Consider the following 16641-nt stretch of genomic DNA (forward strand, 5'->3'; position numbering starts at 1 on the left):
TGGTTTTTCGAGACAGGGTTTCTCTGTGGTTTTGGAGCCTGTCCTGGAACTAGCTCTTGTAGACCAGGCTGGTCTCGAACTTACAGAGATCCGCCTGCCTCTGCCTTCCGAGTGTTGGGATTAAAGGCGTGCGCCACCACCGCCCGGCTTTGGCTTTTTTTTTTAACTTGAGCTGGATCTCAGCCTCTCCTTTAGTAAACACACTTAAGGCCATATATTATCTTCCCCTCAGTGTCCATATTTCAATGGACCACCAACATTTGTTGAATTATATTTTTGGAAGCACGATTTTTAAATTTTTATCATATTCATTTACATGTGTGTGCGGAGGGGTGTGTGTGCCCTAGCCCTTACGTGGAAGTCAGAGGACAACTTTTGAGAGTTAGTTTTTCTCCTTCCACCATGCAAGTCCTGGGGATCAGACTCAGGTCTTCAGACTTAGCAGTAAGCACCCTTACCCACTGGGCCATCCTACTATCGTCAAGACTGGCATCTTGCTAAGTAGCCCAGGTTGTGATCTTTAAGACTTGGCCTCCTGAGGTGCTGAGATTATAGATGTATACCCCACACTCAATTTAGCTATAATTTTTGATACGTTTTTATTATTCAGTTAGGACTATTTTCTAATTCATGTAAGATTTTTTCTTTGACCTTGGGTTACTTAGACCATTTAATTTCCAAAACACTTGGGGATTTCCTAGTAATATTTTTAATTTGTAGTTTAATTTTATTGTGGTCATGCAAAACGTGATTTAATTTCTTTGAAATTTGTTGAAACTTGCTTTTAAAACCTAGCACTTGGTGTCCTTGTAAATACTTACATGTGCTGACCTGTGATGGCGTGGTTTTGTCCATGTCAGTTAGGGCAGACTGACACTCAGATTGTTCATATTGTTTCTGTTGATGTTTCTCCATCCTTTCAACCCATAACCATTATATAGCTGTAGATTTTTCTTTTACCATTTTGTTCTCCCAGTTTCTCTATATGTTTTAAGGCTCTATTTGTAGGTGCATACAGATTTGGAATTGATCTTTTCCTGCTGAACTGACACTTTTTCATATAGGCGCCAATGGAAACCCTGAACAACCTTGGATGCCATTCTTGAAGTGCTGTGCCTTTTTTTTTTTTTTTTTTTTTTTTGAGACAGGGTCTCTTCACTGGTCTGAAACTTGCCAAGTGGGCTCAGATAGTCGGCCAGTGAGCCCCAGGTATCTCCTATCTCCACTCTCCAGCCTTAGGATAACAAACACATGCTGCCATACCTAGATTTTTTTTTAACCTTTAATTAGGGTTCTGGGGAAGGAAAGTAGGTCCTTGCACTTGTGAGATAAGCTCTTTACCAGGTAACCCTTAGCTGGTAACTTTGTAACTCTGAGATCTTTGTCTGACTAGGCAGGGCCTGGTGCTGGTTGGCAGATGCCTATGTTTAGAGAACTATGCTAGGATACCTGTTTCTCTGCCCCTTTCTTTCCGGTCTCTTTGTTTACCCTTTTAGTGAGTTCATGTCTTAGCTTTTTAATCCTGACTAACAATTCTCATCTATTTAGTGGAATATCAATTCACTTAGATGCACATTCTCTACCATCTTATTCTTATCCATTTTTTCTTACTATTTTTCTTTATTTTTTACTACATTGTCTCTTTTATCAAATCACCAATTGCATTCTTAATTTCCACTATTGTGTTGCCCTTTCTCTCTTTTATTTATTTATTTATCTATCTATTTATTTGTTGTTAAAGGGAATCATGGAATGTAGTTGAGACAGCACCTCGGGTAACCCAGGCAGGCCCCAAACCTCTGTGTAGCCAAGGATGACCTTGAACCACCTGATCCTCCTGCCTCCACCTCCCAAGTGCTGGAATTACAGGCATGTGCTACCATGCCTGACTTTTATAGAATTTCTTTTTCAGTCTTTGGAGATAGTTTCTATCATATGGTGAAACCCCTCATCTCTTCATCTATTTTCTTGACTCTATCCATCACAGTTATCTTAAAGCTCTCATCTAGAAAGTCTGATGCAAGCCACAGCCATCTATCTACCAATGACTCTGTAGGTCAGACTCTGGGCTGCCCTGCCGGACGCACTCCTGGGGGCAGAACACTCACTTGGTGGCTGAGCAGTGTCAGCCTCACATGCCTGAAGCTGTCAGCTGTCATCCGAACCCTTCAACTCTCCTCCTTCACTCACTAGCAGGCTAGCTCGGACTTGTCCGGGAGGCAGCAGTTTTCTGAGAGGGTAAAAGTGAAATCTGCAGGTCTTTTGAGGCCGAAGCTGACAACACTGCTGTGGAAACAGACTCAGATCTTTAATGGCAGGAGCAAAGAGGGATTTTCGTCTATCTTTAACAGCCTCCATGTTCATACTCCTCCCTAAAAAACAAAGTTCTTTCTCCCTCCAACACACTTAGAGGTCTCAGTGTTCGCAGACAGCACCTCACGTCCCAGCCTTCTGTCATCCGCCTTTTTTGTTTTCTGCTCCTAAAATCAATACTAAATATTATACAATGAATTCACAACCTCTAAATTCTAATTAATAGCTTTCTTCATTTTTCTTTCCTTCCTTCTTCCCTTTCTTCCTTTCTCTCTTATCCTCTGTGCTAGGGATTGAAACCAGTTTATGCTAGACAAGCATTCTATCACTAATCTATGTTCCCAGCACCACCCCTGCTTTTTATGTAGTCCTAATTGGCCTAGAACTCACTGTATAGTCCAGGCAAACCTCCAAGTCACAGAGATCCTCCTGCCTCTGCTTTCTGAGTACTGGGCTTAAAGGCATGTACCAACACACCTAGCTCCCCTGTCTTCTTTTTTTTAACTTTTTAAAGTTTTGTTTATTTATCTTATGTATATATGTCTTACCTACATGTATATATGTGCAGCATGTGTGTGTGTGGTGTCCTTCTAGTTCAGAATAGGGCATTGAGTCCCCTGGAACCAGAGTTACAGATGGTTGTAAGATGCCATGTGGGTGCTGGGAACTGAACCCAGGACTTCTGGAAGTATAAGCAGCAAGTACTCTTAACTGCTGATTCATTTTTTCAGACAGGATCTCACTAAGTAGTGCAGGTTGGCCTTGACCTCACTCTGTTACCCAGGAAGGGCCTGAATTTATTATAATCCTCCTGCCTCAGCCTTCTAAATATCTAGAATTATGAGTCCAGCTTCTAATTTCTTTATCAGCTGTCTACTACTGAGCAGCAAACCATAACCAATGTTGTGGTTTAATACTTATTTGTCTTGCTCACAGTTCCCTGGGTCAGGAGCCTGGACTCAGCTCTGCTGGAAGGTGGTTCTGTGGTTGTGCTTGGGATGACTCAGGCGGCAGCAGTCATCGGTAGCTTGCTTAGGGCTGGGTGGTTCAAGATGGCTCGGTCACATGCCTGCAATCAGTGCTGGCTGATGGCTAGGCACCTCCACTTACTTCCCTGCAACCACCCCAATCACACTCCCAGCACCTGTGGTTTCCACACATGGTGAGCTCCCCGGACTCTGCAGTCACATTAGGTCACAAGGTCAGCTCAGATTCAGGCAGTGTGTAAACAGCTATCTCCTGAGGCTAGAGAGCCTGTAGCAGGCAAGACTGCAGAAAGCACCACCTCTAGCTCTCCAGCTAGGATCTGTGTTTCCCCTTCATCTTCAGCTTTTATATAAGAACAAAACAAAACAAAAAAACAACGCAGAAGCTCCAAGATATCTCTGCACAGATGACTAGGTTTTCCTCTAATATGAAAAAGAAATCTGGGCTAGTTTAGACTTGAGGTTTTGGGGGGACCTCAACCAAAATTTTTGGCTGCTTCCTGGGGCCCCCATCCTAAAATAGTCTGAATCCCAAGCCTGTTGTCCTCAGTGGCAAGAGCCTGCTGGCTTCTCTGTTTCATTTTTACTCCCTCCTGGCAACACTGTGCTCTGTGAGAACCCACAGCTATTTCCAAGGGGGAACTGTGTGAAAAAAGATACCCTGATAGCCTTTGTTTTCTGGAATCCTGTCACTTGTATCCTGGTGGCTCTGTAGCCCAGGCTCCACTGTTTTCCCCACAGCCCAGGAAGCCCCACCGTTCCATCTGGTGTAGACATTTCCCACACTTCTCTGAGAAGGAAGCACAGCCTGGAGGCTAGGCTGGCTTCCTCTTGCCTCTTGTTTTCTGGGCTCGGGGCCCTTCGAGTCTAGCTTTCCCAAAGGCTCCCAGCAACTCTCTGTTGCCAGTGCGGTTTAGTCTGGCTGGTCAAATTTGAGCTTTACAAACTCTCCCGGTTTCTCCACTGCCTGGATGCCTTCTAGTCTTATTTCTGTGCACTCAGATGTCTGATCACAGGCCTGCTTTCTCCAGTGATGTTTCTAAAAGGACCTTATTTCTAGAAGGAGCCTTAGAAACAAAGCAATGAAGAATCCTGAGCAGTCTCTGTGAACAGTGCCCTCATAGCATGGCTGTTGTCCTAGCCCTCCAAAGGTATTCTCCGACTCTGCTGTTAGGAGTTGCAACCCTTGCAAACTGGGGGTACAGACACCCACCCCAGCTCTGAAACACAAGTAGGGAAAGGATCTTTCTCCCCACCTGTGGTGAGGCAACCCTCCCTTTCAAAACCCTTTAGGAATCCCTAGCCTCCGGCTTCTCTAGAGGCAGGGCAAACCCTGGATAGAATGTTCTCTTTGTTCCTGGAGAGTTCATCCATGTTTGGCCAGGGTACCTTTGGCATGTGTTGAAGGGTTACCAGCATGAAACCTGCTCACACTCTGCTCCCCCTCCTCCACAGGCTACGGGAGCATCATCGGGCTACCATCAAGGTGATCAGGCGCATGCAGTACTTTGTAGCCAAGAAGAAATTCCAGGTGAGCTCAAGTCCAATTGTGCAATTGGCCCCAAGAAGACTAGAGTAGTAGTATGCCCTCAGTCTTAGGTACCAAGATGCTGTGACCATAGTCCTTGAATCTCCACCACTCCCCAAGACAGCAGGCTCCTTCAAGGATAATGGCCCAGGGGTTCTTTATCCCTCCACCTTGATTGTTAACAGGAACTTCATGGCCTTACTTCTCCTTCTGTGCAAGGTTGTGAAAGTGACAACCTGGCAATATCACCTGGACAAGAAGTGACCTTGTCCTCAGCCACCTTGGAGCTTTCTGTATCCTACCCTACCTATACTGCTAATGATAAGGGCTCCTGAGCTGGCAAAACTGCAGCTCTGGGATCCACTTGCTGCCAGCACACCTCCAGAGTTGTTCTCCTGAGGCTCTGAGACCAGGGCTCTCAGGGAATAAGGTAGCAGGCTGTGTTCCTCCTCTGCTGTGGGACAGTCGTGAGCAGAAATCATGGGGAGGACAGAGTCTTACTCCCCACTTTGTGAACATGCAATAGAAGCAGCAAGGAGAAGAAGGCATTCTCTTGCCACAAGGTCCTTGTCCCTGGGGAGAGAAAGCTGGGGCAGCCTATCTTAGTCTCCAAGGACAATCTCAGTGGGAGCCCTGAGTCTTGTTATAGGGCCACATCTTCCATACCAGGCCATGGGACTGACACAGGCTCCTGCTGCCCCCTCAGAACAGCTCCCACCCCAGTCCTGGAGCAACCCAAACCCCCTCCTCTGTGAGAGGTAGGGGCTCAGACACAGTTCTCATCCCATGTTATCAGCATTATATTAAGAGAAGCTTTGGGCGACATGGGTCTTACTCACTGTACTGTAGTCCTCAGCATCTCAACTGTTATGTTCCAGCCCTAAGAATAGCCCTTGGGCTGGCCACTGGCCCTCCTGCCAAACTCCTGACACTAATGAGAACAGGATGTGGCTCCTCACCCTAGCTACTCACTGCTACCCTGGAGGGTGCACATTCAACAGTACCACGGTGGCGTTCTGCTGCCCACGTGTTAGCCTGTACCCCCCCCCCAGTACTGTTGCAACTCAAGTAGACCAAGTTATGTCCAAGCTCCCCACCATGGCTAGGGACTTCATAGTGTCAAAAGGAGTAAGGACGGCACCCAGCAGGGGGCAAATCCAGGAGGCACCATGGAGATTGCGCTTGATACTCTTTCTCCCCCCCACTTAGAAGTCATGTCCCCTACAGTTTCACGGGGTGCTAAAGGAGATTGGGGGACGAAACAGCCTCCCATAGAACCAGCTCTTCCCAGGTTGGCAAGGAGCCCATGGTCTCCTAGGGGCAAGGAAGGGCTAGGGTGTGACACTGGGAAGCAGTGTAGCTTAAATTGCTAATGTTTAAAAGGTCATGAGAAATTGCTAGGTCACAACAGTACCCAGGCTGAGAAGTAGCCCCTGTAGGTGTTGGACTAGGTTTCACATGAGACAGTATGGTACCTGCTTGCTAGGTTTTATGCTGTCATGCTAGGGAGGCTCATGGCTACCTGGGGTTCACTTCTGCAGTCTGGATGCCCAGTGGAACACAGGGACCCTCATGGTTTCCAAGCAAGTCCCCCTTTGAGTCAGAGGTCGTCTAAGTGGTCCACACAGACCCACTCTCCATGGCCCACACAAGGGGCCTGCCTGCCTGCCTGCCTGCCTGCCTGCCTGCCTGCCGATGTTTGGAAGCTGAGGAGGAAAAGCCCCAGAGCCCTGCATTTTCAGGCCTAGGACACTAGGTACTAAGAGTGGCTCAGGAAGCTGCCAGAACAGGCCAAACAACTCCGACCTTCCTGCTCTCTGCTTCTCCCCTAGACACTCAGTCCAGGTGCTGGAGGGGCCCTGTGGGGGTACTGAGGCTTCTGACTAAAGAAAAGTAAGGGCTCTACAGTGGGCTGACTTTCTTGTTGGGGACACATGGACAGGTAGTGGCAGGCCTCCAAGAAAGAGTGGGATAGATAAAGAGGGAGCCCCTGTGAGGAGGGCCCCAAGGGCTCTAGGCCACCCTAGTGACCCAGATTTCTTTTCTCAGCCATTCACCCACCTGCTTCCCACCCGGCCCTGCTGGTCTTGATGCAGGCATGCCTGCCTGCCTTGCTGACCGATAAGTCCTTGGCCAGCCGCCCTTGTGTCTGGCCTGAGGAGCCAGGGCCTCTTAGCCCTTGAAAATTTACCTTGAGCACCCACATGCACAGGCCGGTCAGTCTGGACAGATGGCATTATCTTGGCTCATCTCTGGCTCCTGTTGCCACCAGAGACACTTGCCCTAGGAGAAAACTGGGATGGTCTCTTAGAGTAGCTCCAGGCAGATATTTGACAGGCTCCGCCAGCCCCAACCAGGTCCTGGAGGGGAGTTTGGCATTTCTAAGGTAAGTCTTGGCAGGCCTGGAGAACTGCTGACCATGGGTAGTTGGTAGGGTATCTAATCTTCCTCCCCCCCCCTTTTTTTTTGTTTGTTTGTTGGTTTGTTTATTTTTGTTCTGGAACTTATTCTGTAGACCAGGCTGGCCTGAAACTCAGATGTCCACCTGCCTTTGCCTCCCAAGTGCTGGGATTAAAGGCGTGTGCCACCACTACCTGGCTCTCTGATCCTTCTTAACTGCTTATAGTCCCCTATCCTGCTCCTGCAGGCCTGCATTCTCCCACTTCCCCACCACACATTTGATCACACACGTTTGCAGAGACTAGCACACTTGGACATAATGGCCCTCAGACCCTCAGACTATTCATAAACCAACATAAGGACTTGTCTTGTTCCTCGCCCAGGCCCGCACTGCCTCAAACTGTAGTTTCTGCCTTCCTTGCTCGTTTACCCCGTGTGCTACCAGGCATGCCTAGAGGTGCCACACACTTCGTAAAGCATTTTGGCCCACATGTTCCCTTCCCTAGTACCGAGAGTGACCTTCAGTGTACACTACGGAGAGACCCAGGTCCTGGACTCAGTCATTGCCACCTCTGGCTGACAAGGTGCTGCATCAGGATTCCTTGGCTTTTCTCATCTTAGATCTTATTTTATTCTCATTCCCTCCTAGACATAGCAGAGTAGACCTCAGCAACCCATTTTCCAGAAAAGAGGAATAAACTCAGTATCCTGTTTTACTGAAGACAGGAACAAGGCTCAGAATTTCATCTTATACAAGGGAGGATCAGGGCTTACATCTCCGTCTTCAGAAGATGGTAAAACCTGGAGACATTATCAAGCGCAGTTCTAAGGCTGTCGTAACTACATACGCACAGGACCAAGGATCTGTTTAAGTGCTGTCCCAAACTTGGCCTCATAACAGTCACTGGGTATGTAGGCCACAGAAGATGTGGTGGTCCTGGTGCCCAGAATTACCCTGGGCATGACAGGTCCTTCCTTCATGGGAGCTAGACTGTATTAGGGGAAGTCCGTGTGGCATTGGGAGCTGTCTGGAACATATGGTGTACTAACTCCCCACCCCGAGAAGCAGCAAGCATGTCAATCATCAGTCTAGAGCCCAGATGCACTGTAGCTGTGCAGCACCATGTCTCTGGCCTGCTAGGCCAGCTCCTCCTGAAGAGGCTTGGAATGAGGACTAGTAGACCGGCAGGAGCTGCTGTCTGGTCCTGCTGGAGAAATGACTCGCAGTGAAGGTCCAGACAGGCTAACTGGCAGCCTGCAAGGGTTAAGCCTGCTACTATATATGTTCTAAGCCATTCTTCCCGATTGCTGCCCCCTCACTGTCTACATTTAGAACTGAGCCTACAGGACTCAGAGGAAAGTAACATGTGTCCTTCTGACCTGCAGCAAGCACGGAAGCCCTATGATGTGCGGGACGTCATCGAGCAGTACTCTCAGGGCCATCTCAACCTTATGGTGCGCATTAAAGAACTACAGAGAAGGTAGGCACAGAAATGGGTATGGTGACACGGCCCTGGGAGGGCCCTGGCCTCCCAGGGAGAGAAAGAGTTCTTAGTGAGCCCCACCCCTGAGATAGCCTCCATCCATGGATCTTCCTGCCACTGGGGTGGGGCTAAGGATCCTGACCATTCAGAACCAACACGGTCTGGGATTCTGGTGTCAACCCTTTTTCCATTGAAGCAATGTGGTCCCTGTGGCCCAGCACAGGTTTGGACCTAGAAGGCTAGTTTTATGGTCTAGCTTGCAAACCTAGCTCTGTGTATATTTGGGAGAAATGACTGTACCTTCCATAGACAAGGCCAAAGTTTCAGAGCTTCTCTGTTCTCACTCCACTCATCCATCCAGAGAAGAAGTCTAGGCACCTCGGCTTCTGCCTCTCATCTTTGAACTTCCTGACTGGCTCTCTCAAGAGCATTGGCCACAGGGTCTTAGGTGCCTCTTGGCAGGTCTTGGAGTGGCAATGGAAGATACCCCTGGAGTGTCATGTTGTCCTCCTATGCACAATGGCCTGTCTTTGTGGTGCCCCAGGCATTGTGTGAGTTGGTGTCCTTCTCTTCTCTCCCAGGCTGGACCAGTCCATTGGAAAGCCATCTTTGTTTCTCCCCATCTCAGGTGGGTGTCTGCACTGGTACATGGACAGGGCAACCCATGACTGACTCTCTGTCCCCTTCACCCCCCTCTGCCTCCCCTCTTATCACAACAGGCCTCTAGGACCCCCTGTAGCAGATAGACCCCGGTAGGCAAAGTGTCTGTAGACAGGCTGTATAATGGGATGTTTTGGTGACAACAGAACCTGCTGTGTCACTTTGAATAACAGATTTCTAAAGCATCATGGTCAGACTCTGGGTACGGTAGTGTGAACCAAGGGCACATTTTCCCGTGATGGAAGGGCCTAGTGTGGCACATGGATCAGATGAGCAGCCAGCCCAGGGTTTCAGGGGCCATGATGGCTCGGGTGCTCAGGGATGCACAGTGGTATTGGGTGGCCTAGTTCTTGTCTTGGTGGGAACCCCCAAGTCCTCAGGATAAGGGGCTATGTGGCACCAGGGAGAGAAAAAGCAAGGCACATTATTCCTGGGGACAGTGCTAGCAGAGGTTCAAACGGGACTGTGGGGCATAATCCAATGTTGGGGACAACTGAGACAGCAGACATTATGGTCTGGTGATGGGTCTAAGCCAAGCAGGTATCATTCACAACCCAGCTGAATCAACTCCTGGACAGAGAGTGTTCTGTCCCTCCTGGAAGACTCTCAGGGGTTCCTAAGTCAGAAGGAGCAAGGATGACGCCCAGATCCACTCTGCCACTAAAGCACCTCTCGCTGCCCTGACCCTGCTGTTGTAGTCACGAGACTTTTAAAGGGGCATTTTTACCCATTTCCCCAACTCCTGCTCCTTAGGTTCAGTCCATCCAGGCTCTCAAACCAACACCCACAGCCTCATACCCCTGACTTTGTGCTCTATCCCATAGAGAAGAGCAAGGACCGTGGCAGCAACACCATTGGTGCCCGTCTGAACCGGGTGGAAGACAAGGTAGGCTCCCATATCCACTCCATCAGCTCCGATAGTTGCCTTCCTCAGCCAGTGCACTACCCCAAGGGCAGCAGCTCACTGCACCACTGCACTCTACTGATCTCCTCTGTGGGGTTCTTGAGAAGCACACTATGTGTGGTGGGTGGGCAATACATCTCACAGTTGTGTGCTTAGGACATCAGAAGCCTGCCTACCTGCTGGCTGCTTCTGCCTAGTGTCCCAAGGCCTGTAACCCTGCCTCTGCCCTGGGAAGGAAGGAGTAAGACCTCAAAGTCAGTCACACTGAAACCTTGAACATGACCTGGCTCTTTCCCTCCATTCCTTACCCTTCGAGCTTTCTGCTCTAAGTGCATCCTGACTGTGTTCTAGTCAGGAGGGAGCTACAGCCAGGCTCCCATCAACCTTCCCATAGGCTACCTGGATAGGATCCTTGCTGAGTAGGCCAAACCTTCTGAAGACTCAGAACCTGGATAGGGTAGATTCCTCTATGGTGCTGGCCTCTACTTACCCTGGACCTGACTAATGTGGAAAGTCCTCAAGATACTGTGGTAGATTGTGCTCTATCTGCCTGGCCAGGCTAGTTTTAGCATCCACTATTATAGGCATACCCTATGGTAGCTCCTTGTATACTGACTGCCCACAATCTCATGTTCCAGAATGTCACAGCTGGCATTGGCTAGGCCACTAGGCTACTCCACTGCCCTCCATGTTCTGTGCACAACACCCTACCTTTCACGAGCCGCTGGAGGCTCTGACTCACCCGGGGAGCTTTCTTAGGCCCGTAGTACAACCCACTGCTACTCTTTGAAGTCTCTGCAGTTTGAGGTGTGCCGTTATCTTGCCAGACAACTTGTCTGTATACACGGATTTTATCTGAACATAACTAGGAGGCTAAAAATAGTGGAATTTCAGTTGAGTGGGCAGTGTAGTTGCTGCTGGGTTGCCCTAGCAACGCCTGGCTCTGGCTCTCTTCCAATATGGGCTGCAACTGGGCAGGTAGGCAAAGATAGTCTGGCCCACATAGGACAAGCCAGCTTTCCTTTTCTTAACACATCCTGGGCATTGGGCTCTGAAGTCTCTCTTCTCCTCACTAGCACAAATGTCCCCAGTCTGGGGCAGCCATGGAACTCTGTGGTCAGTGAAAGGAATCAGGAGGGGGCATGGTCTAGGCTCCAGATATTCTCTGGGACCCTGGGGGTGTATATGTCTAGTACTGAGTCTCACTATAAGACCTGGTATAACCTGTAGCATCCCAGACCTGAGCAGGAAGGTACTGTGGCCATTGATCAGCAGAGTGCCCAGCTAGAACAAAGATTGTGCACATCTGGCAGGATGGAAAAGATACTCAGAATGTTCAGCTCACAAGGCCTAGGCTCAGTGGTGGCTTCAGAGCCTTGTTATTTTTCTGCGCGATCAAGGATACCCTTGACTTCCCTCTTTGTACATGGGCCTATTGGACACCCCGGTTTGAGTCTCCTACTCAACCTCTCAGACAGCCTCAAGTCTTTCCTGGTCAAGGCCACCTTTGCTGACCACTCTTACTGCTAATAGGAATCAGGGAAGTCTCCCCCCACCCTCAGATAGCATAGACCAAATCCTAAGTATGTGAGCCTTCTCTCACCAAAAATTTCAAAGCAGCCTGCTGTCTCCAGTCCCAGTAGCCACAACAAATTCCTGACCTGATCAAGTTCTAGCCCATTCTAACTGTTCACCTTTCCCCTTCTCCCCATTACACACACAACAGGCTACCCTCAATCCCAGAACAGAAACCTGGTGTCTCCTGTAAGTGATAGAAGGCGATAGGTATTGTCTCCTACCAGTTGTCTCCCTTTCCAGACTCAAGATATGGCTGCTCAGCAGCAGTTGGGGTTTAAGAACCAGGTCACAACTCTGTGACCAAGGTGGAGCCTGTACTGGCCCAGGGGCAGAGGCAGGGGCAGGGGCAGAAATATGTGCCAGTGTTTCATCAGATCAGAAAAACAAAGGGCTGATTTTCCAGAGTCCATGGTCTCTGGGAGCAAGGTTTAGGAACAAAGCTAGGCTGATCCTCAGAACTCCTGGTGACCTTGGCCCTGTCTGGGCTCTGAGCCAGGTTTGCAAGGATGCTGAGATCCTGCACAAACACCTCATGGACATCACCCTTCATCTTTACCCCCCTGCCTCAAGATGGTTAAGATGGGGGAATGAGTCCTCTGTCCAAGGCCATGGTCCACACTGAACCAAGGCATCTCCCAGAACTCTAGCCTGGACCCTCATTGTACATCAAGAGGCTGTAAAAGATGCACTGACCCAAACGGCCCATGGCAGTCTGCCCAGTCTCTCCCCTGTCCGGGACCACTGCCCCTGTGGGGACAGACCCTGGGAAAGAGCTTTGCTGGGCCCAGAGGGCACGATAGCATGGCCAGGGCCCCACATCATCACAGTTATCAACGTAACCATCGGGACCAGAAACAACCCAAGCGCAATCCTGCTGACCTTGGGAAGTAGGGGGACAGGAAATCCCTGGGAGCCCAGCAGTCCCAGAGCGGAGCCAGTGCCAGTCAGCCTGGCTGAGCCCAGCCAGAGCTCCTGGGCTTCCCTGCTGACAGCCCCTCCCTCCCACCCCTCCAACCGCAGGCTGGCCAAAGTCAAGTCTCCAGTGCCCAGCAGCTCACCTAGCTCAGCTTAGCCCCTCAGCTGTGAAGGGTGTCCCACCATAGACCACCTACACAACAGGGCTGAACCCCACTCACAAACAGCTGGATCTCACTCTGTGACATTCTGGAACATGAGATTGTGGGCAGTCAGTATACAAGGAGCTACCATAGGGTATGCCTATAATAGTGGATGCTAAAACTAGCCTGGCCAGGCAGATAGAGCACAATCTACCACAGTATCTTGAGGAACCATGGAGATTTGGGGTGTCTATTTGTAAGAGTTTCCCAGGAGAAACAAGCTGAACTTGTTCAGAGGTGCTTCGGTTTTTCTGACAAGGAGTTTCCTTAGGTCTAGGCCAGGGACCCATACCGGGGAGCCATGCCCATGGACACCTGTCTTGCAGTCACTGTGTTTTACTGATTCCTTTGTTCTAAAAGATCAAGCAGTCTCCTGTGGTCACACAGCTAGTTATACAAAGAGCTGGTCCTCATGGCAGTCACAGATGTGGGAAAGGGAAGAATAATTCAGAAGTTCGAGATCCTTTGGAAATGAGGCTGGAATCAGCTCTGAGAGCTAAGGCTGGGTAAGGGTCAGTGGCCTTATCCAGGGACTAAAGCAGTCAGGACTGGTGGCAATTCAAGACAGTATAGGCCATCTTGTTATCCCTATAACAAGAACCCCAGAGTTCTGGCTCCTGCCCCTTCTCTCTGTTGCTTAGCCCTGCCTGGGCCCCCCACTGGCTTCCTTAGGGTCCTCCGGTTCTCTGCAGAACCCACACCCTCCTCTTCCCTATGGTGTTCTTAGCTCTTCTTGGACCTGGACCTGCCGCAGTGTTTATTTTACAAGCTAAGCTCACACTGTCGTGCTGATATGCCGAGCACAGTGGGGCCAAGAGACTGACTTTCTTGTTTTCTGCAGGAAATGTTTGTGGCTCAAAGCCGGACACAGGGGAGCTCTGGTTTCCAGACCCTGCTCATAGGGCATCTAGGGGTGGGGATTAAGGCCCCAATACTCCTTCTGACTAATCCTATCCTAGAACCCAGGCCATACACACTTCTTGTACAAGGACACTACCCAGCCCCCACCACCTGCCTTCACTTCATGGACCATCTTCTATCATGAGGCCTACAGAGTGGCCTCTGAGATATTATCATCCTAGGCCATTCCCTGGATATCCTGTTTCACCCTTGCTCTCCAGTGGGATGTCTTCTAAACCCAGGCCTTCAAGTTCTCTGGTTGGGGGATTAGTTATTTAGACATCACTGCAGACTTCCCTACTTCATCTCTTGCATCCCATATTAAGTCTTAAATGCTGTCAAAATCCATTTAATTCTATTCTGCCATTTTTGCTGAGCTGTAGCTCCTCACAGATTAAGTGGTAAGGTGTTCCCACCAATCCTGTATCTGGGAATACTTTATGTGAGTCTTGATGTTTTTTTTTCTGTCTTGAATGTTAGAACTTTAAGGTAACACCATCCAGACTGCTGCTTCCTTTGTGAGAACATTTTAAACTACTGATTACAGGGATTTAAGGCTTATGAACTTCTAGGACTCTTTATTTCTTCTTGTGTCAGTTTTGATAAGCAGTTGGACTGAGGAATTTGTACCTTTCATCTTGGTTTTCAATTTTATTGGTGTTTACTGCATGTCTGTAGCATCTGCATTTTGCCCCGGTACGCTCTCATTCCCAGTGTTGTTTATCTGTGCCTTTTCCTGTTTCCCACAGTGACCAAGCCTGCCATGCATTCCCCAATTTTATTGATATTTTCACCAAGCTTTTGGCTTTGTTGATCTTCTTGCTTGTGGATTTTATCTTGCTTATTCACATCTGTTTATCTCTTTCCTTTTAATCCTTGGCCTTAATGTATTTTTCTCTCTCTACTTCTTAAGCTGGATAATTAATTGTTAATCTCCAGATTTTCTAGATTTTTAAAGTGTGTAAGCCATGACAGCTATTCATATCCTTTACACTATCTTTATTCTGTAAATACCACTGAAAGGCATAACCTATTTTTTGAGACAGGGTCTCACTATGTAGCTCAGTTTGGCCTCAAACTCCAGACTGTCCTACGCTAGCCTCCTGAGTCATTGGGGGGACAGACCCACAGCACTGCCTCAGGCTGCCTATGTTTGATAAAGTGCTTCACTTTCACTTTCATCTGCTTATGCTGTATTTTTCTAATCTCCATCATCTCTTGTTTATGCCAAGAGTTATGCCATGGCAGCATAACTGTGTGGTTTTCATCATTGTTATTATTGTGGTAGAACTTTCTAGTAACATTGTTTCACTGTCAGAGAAAGTGTTCCTGGGATATCAACCCCTTGGAATGTTTTGAAAGATGTTTTATAGTGTAACACGTGCTCAGCCTTTGTAATGTGCCTTGAGTACTTGAAAGCATATTCTGCAGCCATTGGATGCAGGGCTGTGTTTACAAGCGCTTGAACAAGCTTGTTCATTGTTTTATTCAAATCTTCTATATCCTCGTTGGAATCTCTTTATCTATTTGATCTATCATTTCTGAGAAGTCATAGGGTAAATTTCTGTTTAACTTTCTAGGAAACCACTAGACTATTTTCTAAAGTTGTTTTTTTTTTTCCCCCTTGTTTTCCCATCAGCAATGTGTAAACGGCTCACTTTCTCTCAGCCTTGCAACTAGGCAGTAGGCCTGGTCTTTTCTATTTCAGCCCTGTTAGTGAGTATGTAATGGTATCTCATTGTGGTTTTGATTTGCATTTCCCTAATGACTAATGATGTTGAGCAACTTTTCATGTGCTTATTAGCCATTCATAGTCTTCTCTGGTGAAATGTTTATTCAACTCTCTTGCCCGTTTTCCAATTAGGTACTCCGCTCTATTGTCGAGTGGCAGGAGTTTTTAATATGTTCTGGGTACAAGTCCTCCATCAGACGTATGACTTGCAAATACTTTCTCCTAATCTCCGGCTGTCTTTTCATTATCTGAATTGTCTTTTAAATCACAGAAGTTTTTAATTTTAATGAAGTCCAATTTGTCTTTTGTATGTTTTGTGTGGTTCCTGCTTTTGATGTTCTGAGACCCCTCTGCACTATCTGAGGTCATGAACATTTTCTTGCTTTCTTGCTTTCTTTTTCCTTCCTGTTCTAAAAATTATATAGAATGAGCTTTTGTATTTAGGTCTAGATTTTGAGATAATTTTAGGGTATGAAATGTAATAAAATCTAAGTTTTTGTTTGCTTGGTTTTGTGTGTATGTATGCCTACGTGTGTGCATGCACAGGTACACATTGTGCAGGGGTATATGTGTATGGGGTCAGAGAAACACCTCAACTGTTGTTTTTCAGCAGCCATCCCTTTTATTCTTTGAGAAAAGTCTTGTCTCCTCTTTCCCAGCCCTGGGATTACAAGTATGTGCCCACCATGCCTGACTTTTTTTATATGAGCTCTGAGAACCAAGCTCCGGTCCTCACGCTTACACAGCAAGTTCCTCAACAACTGAGCTATCTTCCCAGCCTCTTACAGGTATCTAGCCAGAGACCAAGCATAGTGGTACACAACTGTAATCCCAGCACTTGGGAGGCAGAGGCAGGTGGGTCTCTGTGCATTCAAGGCCAGCCTGGTCTACACAGTGAGTTCCACGCCCAAGCTGACCTCTAACGGTCTAACAGTCTTCAGTATTTGCCTACAGCAGATGCCGCAAAACAGCTGCTTCTTAACCTACAGATAGTCAGTTTTCCAGCACCATTAGTCAAAAATCTTTTTCTTTGATCAA

General features: G+C 48.1%; 1 protein-coding gene across 1 annotated transcript in view; it reads left to right on the plus strand.

The window, feature by feature from the left end:
* Positions 1-16641, plus strand: part of Kcnq1 (potassium voltage-gated channel subfamily Q member 1) — a 323053-nt gene that overhangs the window by 248606 nt on the left and 57806 nt on the right. The window contains exons 12-15 of the mRNA XM_005351578.2: positions 4755-4830; positions 8614-8708; positions 9293-9339; positions 10196-10257. Of these exons, the coding sequence (XP_005351635.1) occupies positions 4755-4830; positions 8614-8708; positions 9293-9339; positions 10196-10257 (280 nt within the window). The remainder of the gene's footprint in view (positions 1-4754; positions 4831-8613; positions 8709-9292; positions 9340-10195; positions 10258-16641) is intronic.

This window comes from Microtus ochrogaster, chromosome 8 (assembly GCF_000317375.1).
Source record: "Microtus ochrogaster isolate Prairie Vole_2 chromosome 8, MicOch1.0, whole genome shotgun sequence".
NCBI lineage: Eukaryota > Metazoa > Chordata > Mammalia > Rodentia > Cricetidae > Microtus > Microtus ochrogaster.